At 38.6% G+C, this 14,576-nt stretch overlaps 3 protein-coding genes across 3 annotated transcripts; all 3 read left to right on the plus strand.

Annotated features, from left to right (window-relative positions):
• The first annotated feature begins 109 nt into the window (after window positions 1-109).
• txnl4b (thioredoxin-like 4B) lies at window positions 110-1,921 on the plus strand. The gene is made up of 3 exons (XM_038701639.1): window positions 110-301; window positions 402-553; window positions 959-1,921. The coding sequence occupies exons 1-3, from the start codon at window positions 170-172 to the stop codon at window positions 1,122-1,124; spliced, it is 450 nt and encodes a 149-aa protein (XP_038557567.1). The 5' UTR covers window positions 110-169; the 3' UTR covers window positions 1,125-1,921.
• Window positions 1,922-2,396: 475 nt separating this feature from the next.
• On the plus strand, window positions 2,397-5,822 carry mrpl16 (mitochondrial ribosomal protein L16). Its single transcript, XM_038701632.1, has 5 exons — window positions 2,397-2,623; window positions 3,381-3,452; window positions 4,031-4,179; window positions 4,695-4,988; window positions 5,397-5,822. Exons 1-5 carry the CDS (start codon window positions 2,557-2,559, stop codon window positions 5,586-5,588), a joined length of 774 nt encoding a protein of 257 aa, XP_038557560.1. The 5' UTR covers window positions 2,397-2,556; the 3' UTR covers window positions 5,589-5,822.
• An 887-nt stretch (window positions 5,823-6,709) lies between these two features.
• Window positions 6,710-14,492, plus strand: LOC119890379 (centromere protein Q). The gene is made up of 8 exons (XM_038701631.1): window positions 6,710-7,119; window positions 8,990-9,053; window positions 9,166-9,256; window positions 9,635-9,703; window positions 12,054-12,183; window positions 12,385-12,507; window positions 13,391-13,465; window positions 13,876-14,492. Exons 1-8 carry the CDS (start codon window positions 7,012-7,014, stop codon window positions 14,053-14,055), a joined length of 840 nt encoding a protein of 279 aa, XP_038557559.1. The 5' UTR covers window positions 6,710-7,011; the 3' UTR covers window positions 14,056-14,492.
• Window positions 14,493-14,576: the final 84 nt, after the last annotated feature.

Here is a 14,576-nt window from a genome sequence, read left to right on the forward strand (position 1 = left end):
GCTTTCGCTCTCTATGACGCGTCCATATAACTTATAATAATAATTTTAAACAATCGTTCATTTCATGTCGTTTCCAGACGGATTTTTTCCCCCACAGCGCCTTACGTTAATAATGACGTAACTTCCTCCTGCCAGCTGAACGAGGGAAGCTAATTTGTTATCCTCGAAAATGAGTTTGTTTTTACCTAAATTAACGTGCAAAAAAGACATAGATGAAGTTATCAAAGGCGTAGCAGAAAAAGTCTTAGTTTTGCGGTTTGGGAGAGACGAAGACTCGATTTGTCTCCAGCTCGATGAGATTGTAAGCAGGACCGTTAATGCAAAGAAACCAAGCGGCTGATCACTGTTGGCGTCGCGACTGTTTTGCGTTTTGCTAATTTTGTCATTTGTGTCCATTTTAGCTGTCAAAAACTGCCCATGACCTGAGTAACATGGCGTCCATCTACATCGTTGATGTGGATAAAGCTCCCATTTACACAAGATACTTTGACATCAGTTACATCCCCTCCACGGTGTTCTTTTTCAACGGACAGCACATGAAAGTGGATTATGGGTGAGGTTTTTTTTAACTTGCATGTGTAATTGTCAGGTAAATGTATGTATGATGCCCCATGTGAGAATGCTTCAAAATAGGGCTGAATGAAAATCTGAATTTCCAACAGAATTATACAGAGCTTGTTGACATCTTTAAATGTCTTGTTTTGCCCAACCAACACTCCAAAAACCCCAAAACCCCAAAGTTACTACTACGGAGAAGCTGAAACCAGGGATACGCGTTGGTATTTTTGCTTAGATGTAATTATTTAAATGATTAATTGATCATTAGAATATAAGCCAATTTTCTGTTTGTTGACAGTTAATTGTCTGAGCTCCATAAAATGTGTACAAACTGAAATAAATATAAAAAAAGAGCAGTCATTGCCCTCATTTAGTTTATAATGTTTATAATGTCCTTCAGTTCCCCAGATCACACCAAGTTTGTCGGCAGCTTCAAGACCAAGCAAGATTTCAAGGATCTGATTGAGGTCATATACAGAGGAGCCATGCGTGGGAAGATGATTGTTCAGAGTCCCATAGATCCTCAAAATATTCCAAAATATGACCTCCTCTACCATGGAATATAAAATCAACACCTGCACTGTGCAGCGTTATTAGTATAATAATAATAATAACAACTGCTGGGTGATTGACTGACAACAAATAGCTTTGATTTTCAGCCTCTGAGCAAACATCTAAGGATGATTTTATATTAAAGCTCAAATTTGGGGACTTTAGAACGCAAATTACAGACAGTACATTTCCTTTTATTTATGTTGTCTTGCTATGTTTAAAGATTCCCTGTGGAGTTTTGACCACTATTAATTCCATGAAGCAGTGTTTTGTTATGTGTGTTAATAACACATGTGCGTGCAGCGGAGGTGATACACATTCCAGCCAATGGTTTCACAGTTTAGCTCTGATCAACACGTAACATGACAGTAAACGCACTAGTTTAAAGGCATTATGAGACAGTGAAGAAGGAGACTGCAAGCTAGTAAACATGGATGTAAACAATACAGGTTTAGAAAATGTTTTATGTCAAAGGAAATGCAGTCATGATGTTTGTGAGACCTCAAGGATACACACAATTTGTCAATTTGACAAACTGTAAAGTGACAAAACAACAAGAAACTCCACAGGGCACCATTAAAGAAGAGTACACAAGAACACTGTTTAACAAAAACTTTTGGGAAAAGCTGTTAGTATACTGATTTTGATGAATATGGTTCTGCAACTTTATTCAGATTTTATTTATTTCTTGTGAAAATGTAGTCATCATGATGTTTCCCGTGGAAAAGAGCTGCATATGAGCGTAGTGATACAATTCAGTTATCCAATGTACATGCTCTGTTTTTATAATAAACTTTTATAATTTACATAATGTTCCCCCCTCTATGCTTTTAAATTTTTATTTAGTTAATGTAAACAGACACTATTTGAATGTAAAGAGTAGCAGGCGATGTCAGGAGCTTGCTCAAGCCCTCCTTCGGCAGTGCCCAGGAGGTGAACTGGCACCTCTCCAACTACCAGTCCACACTCCGAGCTGGATTCGATTCATTAGGGAAACAACCGTTTAAACATCATGCATCATAGCAGCTAAAATTAAAAAACGTATTCACAAAATTAAGTAATATAAAAAAGATTAATTTCTCAGACATAGCAGACATAGGGACATTTAAATCCAAAGGGATTTGCGGGAAGAAATAGCTGATATTTGATCTGGCACTCCAATTAAGTATATAGAAATAGTTTCTGTGTCATTTTGTAGATTTGTAGCACAGACTGTACCAAAGAAGAAATTTGTAAAAATTGACTTTTATTGTGAAAACTGTACAGGAAGTGTCTCTTCTTCTGGCGGAATCTATGGGCAGAACTCAAGGCGACACAGCAATGGCAGCGACCTTGTGCAGAGCATGGCGTTCGTAGCAGTTTAATTAGATAACCACCTAAAATGTTCGCATATCGACCACACGAAATGACAATTTGATTTTTATAGTAAATGTTTTAGGGTGAACAATGATTTCCTTCATCAAGGCCGCTGTCGGCGGTTTGAGTGGCATCTGTAGAGCCCACGGTTACAAAGGTAACGTTAACACAAGTTAGCTAACGTTAACGGTATAGTGACAACAAAACTAACCTCTTTTGTGACTGTCTGTATTGCATGTGAGTGGTAAGTTATATATTAATTTACGAGGAACAGTACACATTAATAAGCATTGCTGTAAAGATTTTTTTTTAGTCCCAGTACAGATGAATAGTCGCCACCAAAACAACCTGACTTAAAGTTAAAACAGTTATTGAAGTAACTTATAGGATGTAAGTATACAGAGCAATAATATTTAGGCAATCGATAGTTTAGTAGTAGCACATCAATGTGCCATCTTGTGAGGACCATGGTTTAACACCGTTACAGTAGAGACATATTGGTGAAAGGATGATAGCAAGGAGCAATGGACTTTTAATGCAGAGAAAGCTGACCACCAATTAACCATTTTTCTATCAAGCAGTCTCAAACAAGAACAAGTAACGCCCAGGCTTAAACTCGAACACCTGTCTAATTAAAACTTAATGAAGACATAAAAATTTTTGTTGAAAATATCAGTGTACACTGTATTTTATTTAAACAAAGGCTTCTGAGTTGCAGGAAATAAGTCAAAATTAGCACATTTTCTCTCTCCCTCTACTGTACTGCGATGGCTTGAAGAGACATTTCTTCAAACTGAGCAGTACTATATTAGCAATCGAAGAATTGATCACCCCCCACCCCTAAACATACGTTAACTAGACTGGATTTTGCCAAACATCATGACAACACGTGTCAACTGCTTTTTGTTCCACAGGTCCTTTGCACAGCCACTTGAAAGTCCTCACTGCTGGGCTGAAGACGTATGAAATCCCACCAGACTACAGCGGTAATCATTTATCTTCTTGTCATTTATTTGTTGTGAGGTTTTAACCTCTTTCTAAAATGTTTGCCTGCATGTATACAGAAGATGGGAAGACGTTGGGATAAACACCGTAGAGAGCTTCTCTGGCCTCTGTCCTTTGTCTGGTCTTGGGAACTATTGTCATCGCACACGTTTATGTACAACGGAATTTGCTGGGCTGTGCCTGAATATAAAACAAGACAGTTATAAATACACAAATAAATACTCTAACATGCACAGTCATCCCAAACAATAGAAATGTGAACAAAGCATTTTAAAAGCATGGAAGCAGTGTTGCACTGGTTGTCCCCTTATTGCACATAGAGTGCATGACACAGAGGTGGGGCAATGTTTTGTTCATTTCAATGATGGCTCTTGGATAAAAACTGTCCATCAGTCTGGAGGTTGAGCTTTGAATACTATGTATCTCCTCCCAGAGGGTAACAGAGAGAACAGGTGTTGATAGGGGTGGGTCGCATCTCCCAGGATGTTGTTAAATCTGCAAATGCATGCTGTACGTTAATGTTGCTCATCATTCCTCACTCTTGTTTTTACCTCTGAAGATGTGGTGTTGCCAGAGAAACCCAAACTGAAGTTTGTGAACAAGGTGCCTAACTTCAAAAAGGCCAAGAAAGAGATGAAGAAGCTATGGGATATCCAAGGCCCAGCTAGGGCGGCAAATACCTTCACTACTGGACAGTATGCCATTGTGGTGAGTGGAGTTATCTGTAAACTCTACCGTTTAGTGATATGTGACAGCTTTTTCAAGCATTGAAGTCTATGAAGATTATATTACCTGCAGTGTTTTATAACTTGTCTTAATATTAAACCTTCTGTAACTGTATATTAGCAGACTTGTAATGTCAACTGTTGCATAATTCACAGTCCTTACAGGAAATGATTACAAAGTGCTTAGACATTTGTTATTTCCAGTACAGAATTACACTGCAACTTTTCACTTCAGTTTTACATTCATGCAAATAAGGACAAGGCTCACGTTTTTAAAAAAGTGTGATTCAACATTTTATATATTAGAATATTATCCAGTCTTCTATCAAGAACAATAGCAATTATAACTAATAAATAATCAACATTATCTTTGCACCTAGCTTTCTCCCTTCACATGTTCTAAGTTATATTTACGCCAAGTGAGAAGTGGTTAAGTGGAGCATGACATTTAAAAGTGACTTCCCTCTTTCTCTGTCTTGCTCTCTCTTTGATGCTCAGGCGATGGGAGGGGGATATCTTCACTGGGGTCACATAGAGATGATTCGTCTAACCATCAACCGCAAGATGGATTCCCGGACTACATTTGCCCGCTGGCGCATCAATGGCCCATATAAGCCAATCACACGTAAAGGTCTGGGTCAGCGCATGGGTGGGGGCAAAGGAGCTATTGACCACTATGTGACACCTGTCCGCTATGGACGTTTAATCGTGGAGGTGGGAGGAAAGGTGGAGCTGGGGGAGGTTGAACATATCTTGATTGAAGTGGCAAAGAAGCTTCCCTTCCCTGCAAAGGTGAGATGACCGATACAGTGTATACATTGCCATTTTCCATCTTACTAAATGTAATATATTCTGAAAGAGTTTCAGTTAATGTAATTTGATACTTGTAAAAAAGTGATGACTACATAATGGCACATTTTTGGAAAATCATTTACACTCAGTTGTCACATAATCACATCCAACACCTCTCTAAAGTTTTATATATATTTATATATATCCCTAATCGATTTTAAATTGTTATCTGCACAAAGTATCTATAAGTCTGGCTCATTTCCCTTTGTACACAACCTTTGGAATTAAAATATCATGCGCAACCATTTTTATAACTTTAATTGCTATTGATTTAGAATTACTTCCTGCAGTTTTTCCCCCTTGGTATCTTTGTGTTACAATAAGTTTTTTCATTTTTATTTATTTCAGGTAATGAGCAGGGACACCCTCGCAGCCATGCACAAGAAGCAGGCTGATATGGAGGAGAACAACCAGAATCCCTGGACCTTTAAGCAGATAGCACATGGCAACATGCTGGGTATTAGGAGGGTGCTCAGCCCCTTTGACCTGCACAACAATGGGCGCTTTACAGGCAAATTTCACCTTCTGGGGAGGGTGTGACAGGCCCAGACAACAGGAATCAATACTGTGTATATTGTGACACCATCCAGACCACACTGTTGAAGAAGCAACCAAAATTTTGAAAGGCTCAGAGTTTCAACCATATTTGGGAATCTTCTTTCATGTTTTTTTTTATGCAAATGTACTAGTGAATTTAACATTTTGTTAAAGAGGTATGTTTCCCCCTTTTTCTGCTTAAAAAACAAATAAACTAGATAATGTATTTCAGTTTTACATGGTGGCTCAAATATTGTGACAATATTGAGATTGGTTTTTCTGTCTAATCAGATGCAAAAGAGAAGTAAAAATGTATCTCTACAGATTACACTAAATTAAGAACAAATAAAAAAGTGGTTGATTTATAAGTATTTATCCTCAAGTGATTAGATTTTATCTGGAATTCCAATTGCCGAAGAAAAAAGTCCATTAAAAAAAAAAATGGCAGTATGACAGTAAATCTACTTAGAGCAACTCTGAAAGATTGACAGGTTTGCATGGCTGTTATTAGTGATGCTGTACATAGAGTGACTGTTGCTGGGGTGCATCAGTACCTGTTCTCTCATTTCTTACAACATTTTTACACATATGTTGTGTTCATTTTTTGATTATCAGGTACATTGTGAATAGTACCTTAAAGCCTGTCAAATTCAACAACTACATTTCCCGTTGGCCTTTTTAACAAACTTGCTGTCTGAAAAGTTGTGCATATCTTTTCTTTATTATATTCAAATGTTAGCAGCCAATACAGTTGCTTATAATATGAAGAGATCAACATTAGTATGATGCTTCACTTTTCCCGGAAATACAAGTCCAAAATCCCAATCCCATTTCCCAAAATGGCTTCAATCCACTTATTGGTGAGTCTCACCTGCCCTGTGTTTCACCTTGCAGGTTCTTAAACTGTGACCATGCTGGGATTTGTTTTCCTCCCAATGAAGGCAATTGTGTTTGCCTGTACTTTAATGTCTTAATACATTAATAAAACCCACCCACCCCCATCTGCCCATAGGGGTTCACCCTCCCAGGTAATGTTATTTTAGCTTGAGATACAGCTGCCTGAGAAGCTCAACTCCGGGTCCATTGTTTTTTAGGCGCATGCGCGCAGTACGGTTCGAAAACAAGCGCGAAAGGTAGCTCGACCGCTGACGACAACTTGTAAAGTTTGTGACTGGACATTAGATTAGATGCGCAACGTTGTGTACGAAATTTGTGTCTTAACCATGGTCATAACTTTACAAAACTTGTGTTAGGTCTTAATTTTCACAGAAAGATCTCCTGTATTGCTTCGCTGTTGACTTATTTTCGTGAGCCAGCCGTTTTTACGTAGCGTTAACTTACATTAACATTAAGCTAGCTAATAACAGTTATAGTCGCTTATTTACTTTATCATTAACTGACGTTAGGTTAACATTAGCTAGTACACATGAAGCCCGTGCGAGGTTCTAACCGGGCCGCATCAAAGGTACCTAACTCTGACAAAAACAAGCAAAAAACGGATCAGACGACGAAACAACAAGCAACAGAGGATCAGGTAAGATATGGTAACTAAGACAGACCAGTTGATTTGAACTCCGCGCCGCTGAGAGTTTTAAGTGGTGGCTAAAGTAACTGGTGATAACTTAGTCGCAGGTGTGTCGCACTGCTAACCAGGAAATACGTTCGATAAGTTTCTCTACATAATATATCGTCATGGAGATATGTTTCTGAATGTAGTTTGCAGGCTAATGTTACAAATTAGCTGCAAACTAGTTAAAACCAAGGACGTGATCATGAAGGTGACTGTGTCGCTGTTCAAAACGCTGCAAAACGTCAATAAACCGTCCAAATGTCCATGCTGTCTGATTTGTGCCACGGTCGGTTTTAATGTGTTTATACTTACATATGGGAACTTACAAATCTTTGCAATCGTCATCAACATTATCTTGCCAGTCAACATTTGTATCATGTATCGTTATTCATCTGACTTCGAGTTGACCCCAGAACAGTTTGTCATGGAGCCTGTAAGTGAGACAGTCTGGATGTTTACACACCGCCCGAACACATCGTGGGGTCAGCTGTGGCCACGGTACATGCTCACATTAGCTTGTGATACAACAGCTGTATCTACAGTCCCTCGTGTCTCATTTCACACACACCGAATTTGGAAGCAGGTGTGCAGAAACTAAAATCAGCTGGGTGTGGTATAGGCTATAGATGAAGGTGACCTACATAGTCTGTGATTACTGCTGGGTGTGTAAGTAGGTTGAACAGCTTACAGTAAATGCAAATAAAATGTAAGGGGATCATGCTACTGTAGCCATACAATATAAAGCTGCACAACATATTTGAGAATTACTGGCTATTTTTCCTACCTGTCACTATTAAGACCCACCAAAATCAAATCCTAACCACAGGCAACATACCAGCTGTGGTGTCACAACACAAAACAAACTTTTTACATTTTAACAGGGTTCACATGCATTGCAAGTTCTGTCATATTGTATAGAGCGCTAGAGACCCTTTACTGTGACTAAAATACAAAATTAATGATTAGTAGTCACTGATTGTATTGATTGATTGTAGCTTATGGAATGGAACTCAGCCCTTTGAGTCTGCTGTACCAGATGAGCAAAGACAAAATGTCATCGATCCATGCATCCTTCTCTGGATGTTTGATGAGAACCTGATAAAATGTTTGCCAATGACCTGCTTTTTTCCCCTTTTAGATTGAGTGAAGTAGGCTACCTGCAGTCTGTGTCACAAGGCAGGAGACTATTACCCTAGCTGACTTTAAAATAAAATCATTGACTACTAATCATACAGTAATTTTGAAATATGTTGTGCAGCTCCACGCTCTGTTCAGGCGGAGTGTAAACTTAGATGAATAATGATACATGATAGAAATGTTAAATGGCAAGATAATGTTGATGACGATTACAAAGATAGTGGAGTATAAACATGATTGATGGTATGAAGCTGTATCACAGGTTAATCTGGGCACTTTGCCACAGCTAACAGCAGTCTCCACTTTGTGTTCCAGCTGAGCGTCTCCTGTATGTAACACATTTAAACCTACCGTTGAACAAATCAGAGACACCGCATGAACATTTGGACAGTTTATTGACATTTTGCAGTGTTTTGAACAGCGACAAAGTCACCTCCATGATCACATCTGAAGTCCTTACTTTTGACTAATTTGCATGTGGGAGAGGTCCCTGTGAATCATCGTGCAGCTAACGATGTAGCCTACAAACTACATTCAGTCAATGGATCCTTAAGCCATGCCTGCTACACATCTGGGACTATCACCAGTTAATTTAGCCACCAGTTAAACTGTCACACCGGCATTGGTCTTTCAGTCTTTGGTTAACTTAAGTTGTTAACTAATGTTGCTTCACATGCTTTAATAATGGTTTTTATAGGACCCGGTGCCCAGTGACAACCATGGCAAGAGCGCCCACCCAAAAACTGCACGAAAGAGGAAAGGTTAGAACAGCTCTTTTGCTACGTTATCCTGCCTCTTGATAAATAAGAGATCAATCAGGGATAATGATGCAGGACACATTATGTTTTTTGCTCCTGTTTGTGTCCTGGAAAGCTGAAAGCAAAGTCAAAGGTCAGGAAAACTGGAAGCTGATGCCAGGATCTTCCATCGCTGCTCTGGAGAACATAATGGATTTGTCAATACTGTGAGTTTCACTCTGTTAATTCTGACTTTTATATCCTGCTAGTCTCTTGTTGTTAGTCTAAAAAGCAGCATTTCCTTTTTTATGGTATAAACACTCAGTGGCCACTTTATAAGGTAGAACTATAAAATCTCATGCAATCCAATACAACAGCTCAGCCATAAATTCTACATTTACAAACATAATAATGTTCAGTTTTCATTGACACTATCAGATAGCCATTCATTTATTTATGTTTATTACTGAAGTTGTCATTTTTTGAGGTTTGTCAATTTGTAGTGTTGAACTTGACAGCATTATAGTGAAAGGTGTTTCTAATGTTTTGCCCACCCAATTTACAAACACTAATTTTGTAAGGATGTCTTTGTTCTGTTGTCACAGAGCCACTCTTGCTTTGAGGCGGACAGAAAAGAAAGAGAGCCAGGAACATCTGAACATAATGAAATACAGGTGAGCAATAACTCATAAAGTAAAATGTAAAAAAATGACATTGACCTGCTATACTTAAAATTTAACAAATAAGAGCAAGTAAGTTATGCTGCACAGTGGGTAGTTTTGTTTCTGGAATTATCCTCCAGTGTCTACTAATTACACAGAATACCGTTACAACATGTTTTTAAGCTAGTCTTTACTCAGTTGTAGAAAGACTACCTTTATAAGTGTGTGTGGACTATCGTCCATTGAAGTGAATTTTATTATATATCCGGTATTCTGGATGCTTGAACCTTTCCCGCCACTTCTATAAATAAATACTTCAAGGCAGGGTCTGAAATTAACTTTTTTCACCGGCTGTCAGAAATGTTATTAGCCACTTTTTAAAATGTATGTGCTAAATGAAGGAAGAACATTCAGCTCATTTTATAATTTAATGTTCATAATGTCATTCAGTGTTCAATATATTTATGTTTGCGTTCACAAAAGACTCATGTCTTATCTCTCCACCTTAATTAACCAGGTATTTTAATTGAAGATGCACAATCAAAATATATTATTACTCTATATGTCAGCTATGACAAGAAGGATGCATGTTAGAAAGGGATAATGGGTAAAACAAAGTAAAATAGGTTGCTTGATGAGCAGTGGAGAAGTATCAAATTGTAATAATTTAGCAGGGCTTTGTATATTTGTGTTGCGCACACACACACACTGATCAGGCATAACACGATGATGGCGACTGACAGGTGAAGTGAATAACACGATGATTAAATCCCTATCATGGCACCTATCACTGGGCATTAGGCAGAATTTCTTCCTCAAAGTTGATGTGTTAGAAGCAGGAAAATGGGCAAGTGTATAGAAATGAGCCACTTTGACAAGTGTGTTGGTTTGACGACTGGTCCAGAGCAGCTCTTGTGGGGTTTTCCTGGTCTGCAGTCATCAAAAGTAGTCCAGAGTCATGGCCGGCCAGGCCAAGGCTTATTGATGCACGTCGGAGCAAAGCCTGGCTCGAGTAGTCCGATCCAACAGACAAGCTACGGTAGGTCAAACTGCTGAGAAATTTAATCTGGGTCTGATAGGAAGGTATCAGAACACACAATGCATCACAGGTGCCCATGTTGACCCCTGTCCACTGCTGAAAGCGCCTACAATGGGCAGGCGGGCATCAGAACTGGACCACGGAGTAATGGAAGAAGGTGGTCTGGTCTGATGAATCATGTTTTCTTTTACATCACGTAAATGGCCGGGTGTGTGTGTGTCGCTTACCTGGGGAACACATGGCACCAGGATGCATTGTGGGGGGAAAAGGTAAGCCAGCGTAGGCAGTGTGATGCTTTGGATGATGTTTTGCTGGGAAACCTTGGGTCCTGCCATTCATGTGGATGTTACTTTAACACGTACCACCTACCTAAGCATTGTTGCAGACCATGTAAACCCTTTCATGGAAATAGTATTTCAGGATGGCAGTGGTGGCCTCTTTCAGCAGGACAGTGCGCCCCACCACGAAGCAAAAATGGTTCAGGAATGGTTTGAGGAACATAACGAGTTCAAGGTGTTGACTTGTCCAATTGAGAATCTGTCGGATGTGCTGAACAAACAAGTCTAATCCAAGGAGGCCCCACCTCGCAACTTACAGGACTTAAGTGATCTGCAACTAACAAGTTGGTACCAGTTACTACAGCGCACCTTTAGAGCTCTAGTGGAGTCCATAAGCCAATCAGGCTTATCTTTCCACACATTTATATTTTATGATACTTTTTACTGTGCTCAATTTCCGGAGCACCATGAGTATGATGATCATCGTAATAATAATAATAATAATAATAATAATAATTAGGAAACTGAATTCACAAAAGTAAAGATTCTAATTAGTTACATTGAGCTTCATGTCAGAAAGAAACAAAGTATCACCAGTGAAAGATCAACATTAAAGGATAATTTTGGTATTTTTAAACCTGGGCCCTATTGTCACATATTTTGGGGTTGAAATGACTAGTAGATATAAAAAAAGGTTTTGAAATCAGCAGTAGAGTGCAGTGGAGTAGAATGCTTCAGCTGGCAGCCTTAAATCGGCTGTAAAATATTCCCTTGGAACAATTTTGCCTGTCAAAATTGCATCCACAAAAAGTGCTTCTTTTTGCCCCTGACAGGCTCAGGCTGTAACACGAGGTGTCTGACAACATCATGGATCCCTACTAGTAACACCCGGTGACACCCATTGTTTTTAACCAGAAACAGAAAGTCTGTCTAGCATTGACTCGAACATTGATTCTAACATCATAATTTCAAAGTACTGAATGTGTCTTACTTTAAATTTTTGTCATTATTTTGCTGATATACAGTATTTCCCAAACTTTTAAAGGTTCCTTGCTCAATGTGCACAGCTCAAAGTTCCAGTGCAGAAACAAAAAGTTTTGGAGCGTTCATCCTACCACCACCAGGAGGAGACCAAGAAGTCAGTAGTTGTAAAGAAGACTCTGAGCAGCCTGGAGGTAAGAAACACTAGTCTGAGGAGTTTTTAGACCTTCTGATGGAAAATTTTATGTGCAACATTTTTTTTTTTTTTAAAGCCAAACATTTACTTGTTTTAGCATCTCAAGGGTGAGGATTTGCTGCTTTCGCTGCTATTTATCTATTTAAAACTGTATAGCGTATACCTGGTGGTTGGACAAAATAATTTTCTGGGTCTCCAGGAAGACTTAAGAGCTGTGGTCCGTGCACTGGAGAGGACAGAAGAGCAGACTGTCTCCTTGCAGCACACATGCACTATGCTGAGAGAACAGGTGGAGGAGGAAGAGGAGGGGAAAGCTAAAGAGGTACAAAACACTCACACATGCCAGCATACACAAAACATAAAGCATCAATAAAATGGCTTTGTGCTCTGAACTTTTAATATATAGTGTTATATTTTTTTTCCACTGGAACATTCCTGTATCATTACTTTATTCTATAACCAATTGTTTATTAGTTAAAGCTAGGTAGGAGTTTCTTTGTGTGTTTTCAAACATGCTTGTGAAGGGCCATTTAAATGTTTTCACTTGCAGGCAGGACAGGTTTTTGGTAAAATTATTATTGTGACTTTGTCTTTATCCATCCTTCTCCATCCTTCTACTGGTCTACAGTGTCTAACAGATCCTATGCTGAAACTTGCAGACATTATGTGGAAAATTATATGTTTAGATGAGACATTGCTTGTCACTAAGACAAAATCTGTCTTGGTACACTATTTTCATAATGTAGCCATTGCCAAAACACTCTTGGCAGACATTTTTATTGTCATTAGGTTTTCCTAATTTCCTAACATTTATTAAATCTGACAAAAGTGTCTTTGTAATTTTACTACATTACACAGGCCATTTCATCACCGTAGACATCAGACATGTGGTGACCCAGAAACAGAAGTGGTAGATTGCATTTCTCCACACAAATATTAGTCTGTTTGACATAAGTGTGTCTTCACTCTTCTTGTTTATTCAGTTGAACAGCATAATGAAATGTTATCCGTGATCTGACATAATGGGTGTTCTTTTGAGAAAATAGTTCTGAGCAGTAATACAGGAAATCAGCAATTAGTATAATATACTTATCAAAGCAGAGATTTGCAGTGTATTGTTTTTCATTTACCTCAACTATTAGATGAAGAGATAGATTTGAAGTTATACTCATGCAGTCACTTTCTTCCTGGTTGTGTTCACACAGATCTTACAGAACACTGAACAAGCTATTCTTAATCTCCCCCGTCTCCCTCCACAAAAACTTGAAGAAACGTTAGAGGTGAGTATAAGTGGTCCGTGAAACACACTTTTGTACTATCTAGTATCTGCTTGACTTGTCCCTATTGCACAATAGCTGTTTTCACTTTTGTTGTCATTTATATGGTTCCATTCCTTTTTTGTGAATAAAATGTTAAAATGTCTGAGTTAGCACTTCCTCTACAATGTAACTGGAAAGTCTAAACATGTTGTCTGTGGTGCAACGTCTGTGTAAAATTGTGAAATAAACATGAAATTTGTCTTACGAAAGGCGCACAGAGCATGTGACATCTGTGGCTCTGTCTTGTCGGGGCTGATCTTGTCATCTACTGGCTGTTTTTGTTTTAGTTAACATTTTATAAAACATAACCCACATTTACTAGAAATACAAAACAATCACACAGCGGTACTTATTGTTTTTGTTTTTCTCAGGCTCGGATGAGAAAAATTATACCAGACAGTGACTCTGAGACCACTGCCCGGAAACTGGGAGAAATTCTGCAGAAATCAGAGGGCGTCCATGATGCCCAGGCGCTGCTCCTGCAGGCACACAAACATGCTGATCAGCTCTTCAACCCTGGTTTCACCCCCCTCAGTGGTGCACCTTGTTGAGATTGGAACCTCGCCAAATCTCTCTGTTCACAGGTCTGAACAAAATATTTAAAACGAAAATGTACTTTGTCTTAGTGTTACTCAGCTCCACTTTGTGTGGTTGTGCAACACCTGTAATAATCAAATTCAGCATAACATTGAATAATCAATTAGAACATATCCAACAGCAGTATTAAATAAAAGAAACTGGGGCACACACAAATTAAGCAATACTTATTGCAAAAGCTTAAACTGTGAAGATTCTTGAAGTTTGGGAAAAAAGAAAGAAACTTCCACACACTGTCTAACTTGCAAAAAATATATTTATAAGTTGGCAACATTTCGGTGCCGCAAAAGCAATTTGGTACAATAAAAGGAACATCAAATAGGTAGATAAAAGACAAAAACAGCCTTTCATTTCTACTTAAAACGCAGTAAACTGTCACTGTCACACTACAGCATCCTGACCCTTGCCCCTTCTTCAGTTTCCTTTCTTTGTTTTTTAATTTTTAATTTAAAGATTATTGTTGTTGTTTTGCCTT

Source organism: Micropterus salmoides, unplaced genomic scaffold (genome assembly GCF_014851395.1).
Source record: "Micropterus salmoides isolate LMB-PRFRI ecotype aquatic unplaced genomic scaffold, ASM1485139v1 Ms_hic_scaffold_6, whole genome shotgun sequence".
Classification (NCBI taxonomy): Eukaryota; Metazoa; Chordata; class Actinopteri; order Centrarchiformes; family Centrarchidae; genus Micropterus; species Micropterus salmoides.